General features: G+C 38.9%; 1 protein-coding gene across 9 annotated transcripts in view; it reads right to left on the reverse strand.

Annotated features, from left to right (window-relative positions):
• ZNF608 (zinc finger protein 608) overlaps window positions 1-16,126 on the reverse strand; it is a 115,414-nt gene that overhangs the window by 54,917 nt on the left and 44,371 nt on the right. For all 9 annotated transcript variants that reach the window (XM_016953710.4, XM_016953711.4, XM_016953708.4 and 6 more), the window contains one exon: window positions 12,435-12,690. In XM_016953710.4, coding sequence (XP_016809199.1) covers window positions 12,435-12,690 — 256 coding nt within the window. The remainder of the gene's footprint in view (window positions 1-12,434; window positions 12,691-16,126) is intronic.

The following is a 16,126-nucleotide window of genomic DNA, read 5'->3' on the forward strand; positions in this document are numbered from 1 at the left end:
ATTAGAAATGTTTGTATACTTCAACTCAGCAATTCAGTTTCCTGAAAATTGATCCCAGCATAAAAATTCCAAATTCATAAAACAAAACAAAAAAACTTCATACACAAAGATATACTATGTAATGCTATTTATATTTATCTAAGAAGTTGAAAGCAATGTAAATATCCATTGTTAATGGAATTTAAATTAAATTAATCTTTGGTGTGTCCATTCCATGGAATATTTGATATTTTAAAAAATGCTTCCTAGAAAGTGTTTTCACAACATCAGAAATGCTTGTGTTTTAATGTTAAGACTAAAAGAAGGCAACATTTAAAAGTGTATCTACCTAGAACTACTAAGAAATTATAGCAAGGATGCAGGATATAAGGTTAATAAACAAAAGTCAATCAATTTCCTATACACCAATAATAAGTAGAATTTGAAATTAAAAACACAATAATATTTACATTAGCAATGAAAAAGGTGAAATACTTAGTATAAATGTAAAAGAAATACGTATAAGATGTATATGAGAAAAGCTAAAGATCAGGCATACTGGGTCATGCCCATAATCCAGTGCTTTGAGAGGCCAAGATGGGAGGATCACTTGAGCCCAAGAGTTCAAGGTTACAGTGATACGCTTGTGATGTGCTTGATATGATGGTACTACTGCACTCCAGTTTGGGCAACTGAGCAAGACCCTGTCTCTAAAATAAAAATTTTTTTAATTAGCCAGGTGTGGTGGTACACACCACCTGTAGTCCCAGCTACTCAGGAGGCTGAGAAGGGAGTATGGCTTCAGTCAAAAAGTTCAAGCCTGCAATGTGCTATGATCACACCACTGCAATCCAGCATAGGTGACAGAGTTTAAGACCCGAGTAAGAACCCATCCCTCAAAAAAAAAAAGAGAGAGAGAGAGAAAGAACTGAAGAACTAGTTTCAAAATATTCAAAGACCTTTTCAAATTCAATAATAAGAAAACAACTGTGTAAGAAAAATGGGCCAAAAACCTTAACAGTCAGCTCATCAAAAAAGATATACAGATGGCTGGTAAGTACCAGCAAAGAGGCTCCACATCATAAACTGTCAAGAAAGTTCACATTAAAACAATGAGATACCACTACACACCTATTAGAAAGGTCAAAATCCACAATACTGACAACACCAAATGAACTCTCATTCATTTCTGGTGGGAATGCCAAACAGTATTGCCACTTTTCCAAAAAAACAGTCTGGCAGGTTCTTACAAAACTAAACATACTCTTACCAGATGATTCTGCAATTGCACTCCCTGGTATTTACCCAAAGCAGTTAAAAACTTTATGTCCACACAAAAACCTACAAATGGATGTTTACAGCAGCTTTATTAATAATTGCCAACCTTGGAAGTTACCAAGATGTCTTTCAGGAGTGAATGGACAAATAAACCATGATACATCCAGACTCAATGAAATAATATTCAGTACTCACAAGCATTGAGTTATTGAGCCACGAAAAGACATGGAAGAAACTTAAATGCATATTGCTAAGTAAAAGAAGCCAATCTGAAAAAGGCTACAGACAGTATGATTCCAACAATATGTCATCTTTAGAAAGAGCAAAACAATGGAGACAATAAAAAGATCAGTAGTTGCTGGGGATGGGGGAAGGAGAGATGAGTAAGTGGAGCACAGAAGATTTTTAGGGCAGTGCAAATACTCTGTATGAAACTACATAGTGAATACAGCTTATGATACATTTATCTAAACTCACTGATTGTATCACACCATGGGCAAACCCTAATATAAACTAGGAGCTTTGGGTGATGGTGTGTCAATTAGATTCATCAATTGTAACACATGTACCACTCTGGTGGGGAATGTTGATAATGGAGAGGCTATGCATGTGTAGGGGCAAGGGATATATGGGAAATTTTTGTACCTTCTTCTCAATTTTTCTGTGAACCTAAAACTGCTCTTACAAAACAGCCTTTTAAAAAAGTGTATCCAGGTCGGACACAGTGGTTCATGCCTGTAATTCCAGCACTTTGGGAGGCCAAGGCAGGAAGATCGCTTGAACCCAGGAGTTGAAGACCAGCCTGGGCAACATGGTGAGACCCCATCTCTACAAAAACACAAACAAAAAAAACCTTATCCACTGAATGATCTGAACTAAAGACACTAAGACAAAGGCAACAAAAGCAAAAATCGCCAAGTAACTAACAAGTAACATGTAACTAAAAAGATTCCACAGAGTAAAGGAAACAATTAACAGAGTAAAAGGAAAAAGAATGGAAAAATATTTATAAACTGTGTTTCTGACAAAAGGTTAATATCCAAAACAGGGACTCCTTCAAAGCAACAGAAACACACACACACACACACACACACACACACACACACACACAAATAATGAAAAAGTGTGCAAAATTTTTTACACAATTTTTTTACACCATTTTTCATTGGGTTATTTGTTATTTGCTATAATCCCAGGAACTCAAGAGGCCAAGATGGTAGGATCACTAGAGGCCAGGAGTTCAACACCAACCCGCACAACATAGTGAGACCCCCGTCTCAGCCAGGTATGGTGGCACACATCTGTGGGCCCATCCCAGCTACCTGGGAGACTGAGGCAGAAGGATCACTTGAGCCCAGGAGTTTGAGGCTACACTCCAGGCTGGGTGACATAGCAAGACCCTGTCTCTTTTATTTAAAAAACAAAAACAAAACAAAAAAAAAAGGTGAGGGCTGGGGGAACCCTTGAATAGACTTTTCTCCAGAGGAGACACACAAATGGCCAACAAGTATGTGTGAAGATGCTCAGTGCTCAGCATCACTATCCACAAAGGAAATGCAATCAAAACCATGAGACACCATCTCATACCTGTTAGGATAGCCATTATTTAAAACATCAAAAGATAACAATTCCACTTCTGGGTTATTTATCAAAACTGAAATCAGGATCTTGAAGAGATGTCTGTATTCCCATGTTCATCACAGCATTATTCACAATAGACAACATATGAAAGCAACCTAAGTGTCCATCAATGGGTGAATAAAGAAAATGCGGAATATACACACACTGGAATATTATTCAGCATGTCAAAAGGACATCCTATCATATGTGACACCATGCATGAGCCTTAAGGATATTACATCAAGTGAAATGAGCCAGTCACATAATTATTACACATATATGATGTATCTAAAGTAGTTGGCCAAGGCAGAAGCAGAGTGGAATGGTGGTTACCAGCAACTGTCAGTGGGAAAAAGGGGAAATTGCTGCTCAATAGGTATAAAGTTTTAGTTGCTCAAGATAACTAAGTTCTAGAAATCTGCAGTACAACACGGTACCTATGGTTAAGAATAAAAAAAAAAAAAATCAAGAAAATGAACTAACATATGAAGTGGTCACCTAAATTGTGAGATTATAGAGTTTTTCCCATCTACATTTTTACTTTTCTTCCCAAATCTCCTAAAATGGCATGTATTCCTTTTATAATTGAAAAATAAAAACCGTATTGAGGATATGAATGATTTGAGGGAAAAAGTATGTCAAATATTTTGTTCCTCCTTCCTTGCGCAGATTAATCTTACAATAACAAGGTTGGAAGCTGAAATATAATAAAATGTAATGAGATTTTATAATGGATTTTTAAAAATCAGTGACAAAGTAGATTTCTCTATTTTCAATTGTCTAGACCAAACTTAATTTAAAAGTAACATATTCCTGACTAGAAAGCTACACTACTCAAACAGGTATCAAGACCATATCACTTTGTTCCACGAATTTATTCAACATTCAACAAATATGTATGGCGCACTGACTCTGTGCCAGGCGCTGGGGATCCAACAGTGAACAAAACAGATGGAATTTGTGCACTTAAGAAGCTCGCAGCATAGTGGGGCTGAAAATGATGGTTTGTATACATCAACCCAGCTGAAGCTGATTCAAATACTACTGCCAAAATCAGATGCTAGAATTATAAAGAAATTCCTATCATTCCATGTTTAAAAATAAACTCCAGTTATTACATCACATTTGACTCCCTTTCCAAAGAGCACTTTGTAAAACAGACAGGAACTTTTGTGAAGGGGTAGACAGAAATCCAGAACACCCAGGAATTGTATGAAGAGCAAGGGCTCTGAAAGTCCAACCACAGTGTGTTCAAATTCAGACTCTTCCCCACTTGCCAGGTGTGCTGCCTGGCACAGATGAATCCCTTTCTAAATCTCCTTTATTAAAATATAGATAACGACAGTGGGCTTATTTTGGCTTTTTTTCTGAGGATTAAAGGAAATCATGACCTGACAAGCATGCCTAGCACAATGCCTGGCACAAAGTAAGTACTCAACAAGCTAGTCCCTTCTATTGTCTACAAAACATACATGTTTACACATAAAAACAAGAAAGAATCAAGGACAATGATGTAAAAGTCAACAAAATGGGGGGATTGGAGTAAGTGGTCATGACTGTTGAGGGTTACAGGGTTTCCTCTAGGGTGATAAAAAATGTTCTGAAATGAATTGCGGTGATGGTGGTACACCTCTGAATACACACAGGAAAAAACACTGAATTATACACCTTAAGTGCGTAGATTTTAAGTTATGTGAATTATATCTCAATAAAGCTGCTGTGAGAACTTACTTTTAAAATGTCAGTGGAATACTTTAATCAAATGCTTACCTATGATTACAAGCTATTCTTTGCAGCCAATGAGACCATCTCCATTTTGTAATTAGAAAATACATCTTCAGCTCAGTCACTATAATATTAAGACACTCAAGATTTTCTTACTAATTCCTTCTTTACAGGAAGAAGATTAAAAAGCAGAACAATACCACATATACACACAAATATTACAAGATAGCGCTTACATCTTTTACTATAACTAAGTCCTAAGAAAAAAAGTTTTAAAGTTTTCCATTATATATTCACATATAAGAATAAACCTGGCTACAATATCAACCAACACACAAAAAAAGAGGTAACAATGTCTTTACACAGTGAATTTTAAACCTATTGGTTCATTACTTAGCACCTAATGTCACCACGAAAATATATACACAAATGACACCAAAAAACAAATATTTGATCTAAAAACATTAAACTGAATCCTACTCAACAGCAGCTTATTTTTCACATTGACAAGAGTTAAAGTGACGGTCTATGTTGTTGCTTTCCAACAAAATACACAATCACTCATCATATCCAAATTTGGCTGCATTCCCTCATCAGGAAAGCCTAAAACAAGTAGGTCCAAGAGTAAAGCAAATCCAGGAAAATGGCACAAAACCCTGGACAATTCCTTCCTTTCTCTCCATTCAGTACGCCTTTGTTGACTGTCTATTGTACACCTATGTGAAGACCTGTCTTCCTTTTTTTTTTTTACCTTCTGTATTTTTCTGTGAAGCTGGTAAGATTTCATTAATCTTTTTTTTTTTTTTTTTTTTTTTTTTTGAGAGAGAGAGTCTCGCTGTGTTGCCCAGGCTAGAGTGCAGTGGCGCGATCTCAGCTCACTGCAAGCTCCGCCTCCCGGGTTCACGCCATTCTCCTGCCTCAGCCTCCTGAGTAGCTGGGACTACAGGCGCCCGCCACCACGCTCGGCTAATTTTTTTTTTTTTTTCTATTTTTAGTAGAGATGAGGTTTCACCGTGTTAGCCAGGATGGTCTCTATCTCCTGACCTCCTGATCCGCCCGCCTCGGCCTCCCAAATTGCTGGTATTACAGGCTTGAGCCACTGCGCCCCGCCCTCATTAATCTTAAAATGAAAATACCCTGATGAGTTTTGTTGTTTATTATGTATCCTTAATTCAATTTTATTTTTACTAAAAAAATTTTTTTTCATCAATGTACTCAGAATAGAGGTAACTAAGATGGTATATGGTCCAGTAAATATACAGATTTGATTCACTATTTGGGTTGCCTTTTCCATGTGAAAGTGAAAGTGGGTAGCACTTGTGTACTTCAGAAGTGCACTGCTACCCTGTGCTGCTCTGTTGACAATGGTGACGAACCTCAAGGAACCATCCACACCTTCTTTTTTTATTATTATATTTTAAGTTCTAGGGTACATGTGCACAACCTGCCAGTTTGTTACATATGTATACACGTGCCATGTTGGCGTGCTGCACTCATTAACTCGTCATTTACATTAGGTATATCTCCTAATGCTATCCATCCCCCCTCCCCCACCCCATGGCAGGCCTGGGTGTGTGATGTTCCCCATCCTGTGTCCAAGTGTCCTCATTGTTCAATTCCCACCTATGAGTGAGAACATGCGGTGTTTGGTTTTCTATCCTTGCGACAGTTTGCTCAGAATGACGGGAACCATCCACACTTTCACTGACAACTTCCACGGCAAGATGGCCCAGGAAGCCGAGGGAGAAGTTCACAGCCAATACAGAGTGGCACTAACTAGTAGTTCTTCCAGCCCCTCAGAACTTCTGTAGAGTTCATGTTGAGGCTCACCACTTGGCCCTTTTTCTCATTAGCATGGTAATTAAACAACCATGCTCACCTGCCCAACTCACATATTGGGGGCTGATTTATCTCCATTTAGCGCAGGAGTCATAAGAAGCATGCCCACTAGACATCTCAAGTTCCCCATTACCGCACTGTTATAATCGCCACTGACTTGGATAGGGGTAACGAAATACAGACATCTTATTCCTCTTGAGAGTCAAAGTTGAATTGATAAAGTCACTATGATATACCTCAATAAATAATATTTCACTCTGTAAAGTACTGTACCAACTCCATGCTGTTACTGAAAATACAAAGTAAGCCTGGATTAATGTTTAATCTCGCCTCAAATTAATCAGAATTTCAAAAGAAAAGTTCTATTTTCAGTAGTAAGATTGGCAAGTAAATACTGCAGAATGAGAATAACAATACCACAGATTCATTTTCCATTACATAGGATCATTTGCCTTTTAATTAATTAGCTTGAGGCTGAGTGAGATACCTCACTATAATCCCAGCACTTTGGGAGGCCAAGGCAGGTGGATTGCTTGAGCCCAGGGATTCGAGACTAGCGTGGGCAACATGGCAAAACCTCGTGTCTACAAAAAATACAAAAAAAAAATGAGCTAGGTGTGGTGGTATGCACCTGTGGTCCCAGCTATTCGGGAGGCTGAGGTGGGAGGACCACCTGAGCCCAGGAGATCAAGGCTATAGTGAGCCATGATCACAACAACCGCACTCCAGCCTGAGCGATGAACTGAGACCCTGTCTCAAAAAAAAAAAAAAAAGAATTAGCTTGAACCTCCTCCTACATTGCACATTTAAATACTATCATCTTTATGACTTTGGAGATATAGGAGAAGCAGAAGAATTTTAGAACATCTCTGGTGATTTAAAAGAGAATCATTTCGGCCGGGCGGGGTGGCTCACGCCTGTAATCCCAGCACTTTGGGAGGCCAAGGCGGGTGGATCACCTGAGGTCAGGAGTTCGAGACCAGCCTGACCAACATGGAGAAACCCCGTCTCTACTAAAAATACAAAAATTATCGAGGTGTGGTGGCGCATGCCTGTAATCCCAGCTACTCAGGAGGCTGAGGCAGGAGAATTGCTTGAACCAGGGAGGTGGAGGTTGCAGTGGGCAAAGATCATGCCACTGCACTCCAGCCTGGGCAACAAGAGCGAAACTCCGTCTCAAGAAAAAAAAAAAAGGAAAAAAAGAGAGAGAGAGAATCATTTCTTTCTCCAATTAACTACCCTGAAAACATTGATTCCCAAAATCAGTTTCCTTCCTTGAAAAATGCATCAGGTGAAGAAGGTCCTCATACAAACAAGCATTCATCCTCTCACACCAGGTGCTGAGTCTTCTCATTAAAATGATAGTCACTATCATAAGTTGCCCTTTGTATTTTCATTGCCCCCCAAAAACTCTTGATTCTCTGAGCACATTCTATATTTGCTACATTAACAACTTTCCTTAATACTATGGGGTTCTGAGTCATCTAAAAATTAATTCAGCAGAGGCCACACAGAAATAGAAGTATTGCGTTGGACTCACTTGAGAAATCAACAGTAGGGTCCACTCTTTCCATATCAATAAATTAGGAAGAGTGGTACTACCAGTTGTTTGTTAAGCCTCTTAAATCCTCTGAGAATTCATGTTGAGGAGCAAAGCCAGACCCTCTTCCTCATCAGCACAGTGATTAAACAACGCTGCTCACCTGCCATAGCATCTTGATAGACACTATCTGCTCTGTGAGGTAAGCAGGACGGGTGTCCCTATGTCCATTTTATACCTGGGAAAGTGAAGCAATAATACATGTGTCTTCCTTACAGAGAAAAGGTCAAGGAACTTGCAAAGGGCTAAGACATCAACTCTTTGCCATGAGACAGTGGTTCTCAACCTTGTTTGCACATTAGAATCACCTAGGGAGCTTTGACAAAACACCAATACCAAACCAGACCAAAATGCCAACTCAGACTAAACAAATGCCTGGGGTGGTGCCTGGGCATCAGTGGGTTTTAAAAGCTCCCAAGGTGATTCAAAGGCACAGCACTGAGAATCGTCTTTGGCAAGTACCACTTTTCTTTCTCTCACTTTCTTTTCTTCATGGCTTTACTTAACCAGTAAGAAAGTGAAAGCGTTGTGAATGATAGAGTGGCAGAGCAGTAGTAAATAACGGTCGGAATAACGGCGACAGATGCAGCTAAACCAAGTATGTTCTCAGGTAAGGCCAAAAAAAAAAAAAAAAAAGCCAACAAGAAACATGATTCAATAAAAATCAAAAGGAAACACATTCATAAAGGCTAAAAAGCCAAGTTCAGCACATATGTATTTACACATATTGCTATATACACCATGTTTTTTCTGGTTTGTTTTGTTATTTTTTTTTAAAGAGCTTCAAACAAATGACTATACAGAGGCATGTGTGTCCCAAATGGCAGGAATAAGTGCTAAGGAAATTCTTTCCAACATCTGTGAGTAATTTTGTACCATACATCATTGGTCCTATGCATTTACCTTAAAGAAAAAAGATGAGAGTAGAATTACCAAACATCCAAATGCAGTAATAGTTTTTCTCTCCTATTAGGCATGATCTGAAACCCATTAATTTTTTCCAGAGGGAACTTCACTAGTAACACTTTATTCCTGAGCACAACTTGGTTCTTAGACAACCAGTACTTCATGTACTGGCAGTAACACTAGGGGAAAGACTGACTAAAAGAATCCTCCTCTAATGAGAAACTCCAAACACAAGAAACGATTAAGTATTGAATGGGGATCCTCCTAGTCCAGTCTTGCGATTCCCAACCATCCAAATAAATCACAGTAATATTCAATATTCCCCCCAAAGAGTGCAGACATGAACTCTTAAAATTCTAGGATCTTAAAACACACACACATATATGACCTTCACAGACATATGAACGCACGTAACAAATTAGGTTTGTGGAAAACACTACCAGTTACACAATACTCTCCAAGTGAAAATACCAGGGACGGGGTTTTATTCAACTCCATCTACAGGACATTAGTCAAAGGCACCTGACAGTTTTATAAATGCTCAACTTGAAGCTCTTTGTTAGTGAAACCTCACACTACAAAACTATTGTAGCTTACTCTCCCCTCCCCTTCTCCTGGAATCCCTCTCTTTCAGCTCTGCCAAATAACTGGCTCCCCATGTGTTTGTTCTGTGTCTCTCTTTGTTTCTCCCAAAAGGAAAAAATTAATGGTCAAGTGGGTTTAATTTTTAAATTGGTACAAGAGCTTTAAACACACTATAGTGAGAAAAATGCAAATGGAACGCTCTTGCAAATGGTTGCACATTAAACATACATCTTATGACCCAGGCCTTTACTAAGACGAGTTCTTAAATTCTTTGGAGGTCAGAAGTTTAGTTTATTCAGCAAGAATAACTCTATTAACAGCTCCAGCTCCTTCTTGTCACCACAGTAAACATCCACACATTCCAAATCCTGGAAAATGTGAGGCAGTAAAGAGAAGGCGGGGGCTGCCAACAGCCTGAAAACCTTCTAAAGCTATCAGTCCGCTGTACGAATGTACAAAGATATCCACAGAAATGGATGGAACAGAGCACGTATAAAAGCAGCTGGACTCAGGAGACCAGTTTTTCAGAGGACAGAGTGGAACTGGTGAGGCTTTATGTATATCACTATCAAATAATAACAACAGTAATAATATCTTACAGCTCTTTAAGCATATGCCCAGAATTCCACACCAACTTATGTACTGCTATAGTTTTTAAACCCAGATTTTTTTCCTAAATAATCTTATCTTTGAGAAGAGGCTAAGGTTAAAAGTCAAAACTAAGCAGACTTCTAAGCAAAGTGAAAAATAACCCAAGCTTTACAGCTGTTCCAGAAAGTTTGTGGCTAATTTTACAACATCTACCACCCAGTGAGGTCACACTGCAGGGACTTAGTCCTACTCCGCACTTGAATAAATAAAATCATGACAAGCAATAAACTGATGGGAGTGCTAAGTCATAGCTAAGAAATGGGAAGACAGCATTTCACGCTAATGAGTAAATTATCCAAGTACAAAAAAATCTGATGTTCAAGTTTAGGGAAATTACCCTTACACTTTCCAAATATTTTTCTGTTCCTGAAAATGTGCACCTAAACAAATTCACTGTGACCTTATTAAGATCTTGAATACTTTTTTATACTTTTCACACCGAGTGTCAGTCTGAAAGCCTTATCCACCATTTCCTTTAGAGAAAATCTAAGGGAAGGCAAACTGCACAACCCAAGAGAATAACATGATAGAAGCTTGCTCCCCACATGGGACCCCTTGTACTGGAGGGTGGCTGAACAGACAAGCAAGATGAGACAAATTCTGGCTCCTCCTACATCAGTTCCTCCCAATGTGGTTCCACAGTATAGTTTCAAATGGCTTCCCAGAATATCTGAAAAACCCAAATTAAAAGTACAAAATGAAAGAAGAGACCCAAAACTCAAAAATTTCTAAAGCCAAAAAAGTAAATTTTAATCACTTCCCTCTGAGCAAACAAAAGCTGACCATAGCTACTTTCGGTCCTTTTCTCTGATTCTTTCTTGTGTATTGTCTTTATTTATACTTACCAGTGCTATCTACAAATATTTTTATTTAATTACGAAACATATCGTACAAGAGTATATTTAATGTAATATGTAGAATTCAGAGTTCTCTAACAGCCTTTGTTTTCTACCTTGAAACAGCTTGAGCTGTTTTCTACCTTTTAAGAATTATACTCAACACTTGTCATCTGATTTTCATTTATTTTTATCTTCTTCTTTCATTTCCCAGTTTGTCACTATCCTTAACTATTTTTTCTCAACTACTTCTTGCCCAGCAATTACCCTCAATATTCCCCATCCACTCAGCCACTTTTGAATACATTTCACCTTCTCCCTTTGAGTTTCGGCCCTCAATTTTTCTCCCTTGATTCAGAGGAATCTGATGAATAATTGTGAGTCTCAGACCCTTCTTGTTACCCTCATCCTGCCCTTACTCCTCTGGCAAATGACCATGATATCAACAACTGTCATCTCCCTTATCTTTGACTGATCTAACTTACAGAGAAAAAAAGTTCCCCCACCCCTTCATTTTTCTTTGTTCCCTGGTCCACTCTGAAGCACCCTGGAGCATGCTTCTTCCTTATCTCTTCTACTCTACTCACTCCCCAATGGAGCACTACAGTTCTTCTTGGTAGTTAGTTTTCAATTATTGGTTGGCTTGTTAGTGACACTGGCCATATGAAACACTTCATACCTGGTGGTCATGTGCTATGAGACATGGTCAACCATGATTTGGATCCACTATCAGCATGGCATATGCTCTGATTTATATTCCAGTAGCAATGATAGATTAATCCTGATCCATTTCCTTTGAACCTTGTTTCTCTTGTGGCTAATGGATGGCATTTGCCAAATGGCTTGCCGAGTTAAGGAACAGAAAAGGTTTTACGTCTCTGGCCATAGAAGAGAAGTGACCGGCTTACTAGGGCTTAAGTCTTTGGCCCTGGCCTCATTACTTCTGAGCGCCAGCTGGCCACAGCCACATCATGACAATGATCCTCACTATGTGCAAGAACCTTGGCTCAATTCAGAAAGTAAATATAAGCCTCTACAACACAAAAACAACCATGTCAAGACAGACACATTGGTTGGCACCCTAAGAAATAAACTTGAGATCTATCTCCCTTCCTAATTTCCACAATACCTTTTAGGGGAAGAGTAAACCCTCACCCGCTTCTCACAGTCCTTCCACGTTAGCACTTAAAGAGGAGAATCACTTTTAGAAACACCCGACTCATTGCAATTTAAAAGCAGCCATGCACAAGAAGACAAACACGGTTCTTACTTCCAACACAAATCCAGAGAGCGGAAATAAAAAACACTTTCCATTCCTCTCTGAATACTGCAAAACAAATTCTCCTCACAGGTGGACATAAATACATCATGGGGAAGAGGGCATGGGGAAATATATAAAAATAAATTGTATTTACCTTCTTCCGTTTCATGCCACACGATCCCTTCCAAATTCACACTGGTCCCAGGTTCACAGGGCCCAAGACACTCTGGCTCTGTCACTACTCCAACTTCACATGTATTGACACCCACAGAACGAGTCCGAACCAAAAGCTGTTCAACCGGTGCTGCAATATTGGATGAAGATGGGGAAAAGTAGGAGGGTAGAATCTGAGGCGTGAGACTGCTGGAAATCGGCGGTGGTGGCGCTGGCACTGTAAACAGGGGGTCAACCTGAAAGACAGACAGGCTTACTGCAGTAGTGCTGCATTCCGTGAATTCCTTTTAATGCAATTTGCTTATATCACTTCTAGAATATATCACCATTCCAAATTCCATTTGCAATTATAATATGCTTGAGTGTTTTAATGGTGCCAAAATATAAAGTAGAATAGAAATGAGCATTTTGTTTTTTCATGCCAAATAAGCTAAACATGAGAGCGCTAGCTCCCTGAATCATAAGCAGGCCTTCAGTGTCCTTCTCCTTCTAAATTCATCATTGGACAACCGTTAGCCTCAGCAGACGTGAATGAAACATGTTTTGCAAAACTAAGGCTACTTCTCACATGTAATGAAATCTCACTTTAAAAATTATAACAGTTTCCAAAGGAGAAACTCCAGTAAACACTAAAAATTTAAGTATAAGAGATGAAATAAAATTGTTTTCAAAGAACTTTATAAACCATAATGAATTAAATCACTACTAAAATATATTAGCTTTGCTGAATATATAAATATATAAACTTTACAATCTACACCGAAACACAAAAACTGGATATTGTTAGCATGTATTAAGCATCAACTCCTAATTAAGCATTCTATTGCAAAGTTTAGCAGAATTCATATAAGGGGGGAGATAAATGCATGTGCCCAACATCAACATAACTTGAGTTTTTCCAATGCACAAATTCTTCCGTGGTTAAACTGGTAAAGATCCCTAATGAGTTTGATTAAGGCTCAGTCACCACCTCTCTAAATACAGGAAATGTAAATCGCAGCCAACTACAAGATCTTGTGGTGCAATGGCATCCCCTTTGCACCGCTATCCCCAGGAGAGCAGCAAAAGAGTTCTTCATCACAAAAAGTTTAAAAGTCTGGCCATAATGAAACCAAAGGCTATGCATGTACTAAACAGTACATTCATTTGGCCCATTGTAACAACTGCTAGGACTGCTACAGATAGCTTTGACCCTGATTATTGGTTGTGAAAATGCCACACACAAAGCCCATTTGTACCAAGACTCCAGATTACCTATGTCTTCGTGTTGCACATAGAAACGGCCTACATTTAAGGGATGACACCTTGCATGTATTATCAGTTGGGCTAACAAATCCTATATGTAAAAAGGGCGCATCGAAGATCATTCTGGTAAAATGTTATCTTATTCTGCTGTTCATAGATTCCCAGTTATCCACTGTAAGTTATCTTTTGTAGCCACTTGGCTGCAGGCGTAATAGTATATAGTCTTTGTTGGGTTTTGGGTTTTTTTTTTTTTTGAAAAGAAACAAAACAAAAAGAGTGTATTTCAAGAGTCATATGAGGAAGTGTGCTCCTAGTTAAACAGCTGAAGCAGTCATCTGTGTGGGCTCCTTGTTCATATGACTGTAGGAACTATTTCTACAGTTTGCATTTCACTAAAATGATAAACTGACGTTCACTTGCCTGAGTGATCCAAGATGCAACAGAACAGCCTTTCACCCATCTGCATGTTAAAAAAACTTAATTTCCTGCTCTCAAAGCTGCCATAAAACTTCTTTTGCTCCACGCTTTTTATTGTTCTGCATTCTTGATCACAGAGCCCAGGAAAGAAAAGCATTTAACAGCCCCAAACCCCAGATACTGTGATTTATGCTTTTGTGTAAATGTAGCTTAATGTGGATCAAAGTTCACACTGATAGTTCTTATTTTAAAACTGAGCTGACAAATGAACAAAGGGGTTCTGAGAGAGGAAATTTAAGGGGGGAAAAAAAAACAATGCTACCTAGTAGTCTTTATTACAACTAAAAGACTGTCTGAGATTAGAATCACTTTCCAGAATTAAAAGTAAAGACCAAAGAAAATTATAAACCAGTGGTTTTTTTTTTGCATGCTTTCCAGCTTCTTAACTTGTATAGTTAGTTGTAAACTGACTGCAATTCGATGTCACATGTATAAATTGAAAAGAAAAAATAGAACATTATTCTGAAAATATTCTTCACATCACCTGATCAACAGCCTACATTAATACCAAGAGAACAAATGTAGCTTGAATAGGATGCATAGGAAAATGAAATAAAATTAGAGATGAGTCTTACAGCGTATCAGTTCTCTGATTTGGAGGTGAGAACACAATGGGGCAATGACAGTTATGGTAGCAAGACACACTAATACTAGGATTGGCGCCAACTCTGATATTAACTAGCTTATGACCCTGGAGAGTCATTCAACCTCTCTGAGGCCCATTTTCCTCAACTAGAAAACACATTCCTGGCCAGGTGTAGTGGCTCACACTTGTAATCCCAACATTGTGGGAGCTCCAAGGAGTATCGCTTCAGGCTGGGAGTTGGAGACCAGCCTGAGCAACACAGCAAGACCCCCATCCCTATAAAAAAGAATTTAAAAATTAGCCAGGCATGGTGGCATGCGAGTAGTCCCAGATACTCGAGAGGCTGAGGTGGGAGGATCAACTGAGCCCAAGAATTCAAGGCAGCAATGAGCTATGATCATGCCATGGCGCTACAGCCTGGGCAACAAAGCAAGCCCCTGTCTCTTAAAAACAACAACAGCAACAACAAATGCATTTTTCAGCCGCCTAATATTGATGACATATCCTATCACAACAGCTTCTAGACTAAATCCTTATTTCAACATAACTCCATCTATAGATATATTTGCATGCAGAAACACACACACACACACACACACACCCCTCTCTCTCTCTCTCATATTTATGTAATTTCCAAGTTCAAATTTCTATGGAATCTGGATGCCTTGAGGGGAGAAGCCAGAGTACTCTGGGCCTACTTGTAAGTTAATTGTGTTTGTTACCATTAACACAATTCAAATGTAACATGAAAGTTGAACTGATATTTATAGCAAGAACTTTTGAGCCCAGTTCAACATGTTTTAAAATGAGAAAGCTAAGGTTCAGAGAGTTTGACTATAAATATACACTTAATCATAAATAGCACTCCGATGTGATAATAGTGTTTAGACTATTTAAGGCTTTTAAGGCTTAAACCTGACAGTTACTATTGTTTTGAGGTTCACATCTTTGACTTGCACAAGTGAATTTCTTCGTTTCTTCACTGTAGTATCGGCTTCTCATGGTGGCTCAGAACTGCCACTCCCATAGGTACCAGACCAGCACTACCAGTGAGAGGAGAACCAAATGAGAGGAGAATCGCAGTTTCTCCCCATTCACTGTGAGATGTCGGGATTGGGGAGGAGGTGGAGCACAAAGTCTCCCCATGTGGTCTACCATAGGCCCCTCTTCCATAGGCCCGCCAGCAAGAACAGGATTTGCAGGTGGGGATTACAGCCACTCCCAGAGGTGTTTTTATTTGGCAGGTATGTAACTTTTTAAAACATTCCAGCTTTTTTTAGCAACACTTTAATAAATTAGGAAAGAATTTAAATTTCTCCTATTTCGTAAAATAATTATTGGATAATGTGCTCTCCTGGGCCCAC

This window comes from Pan troglodytes, chromosome 4 (genome assembly GCF_028858775.2).
Source record: "Pan troglodytes isolate AG18354 chromosome 4, NHGRI_mPanTro3-v2.0_pri, whole genome shotgun sequence".
Classification (NCBI taxonomy): Eukaryota; Metazoa; Chordata; class Mammalia; order Primates; family Hominidae; genus Pan; species Pan troglodytes.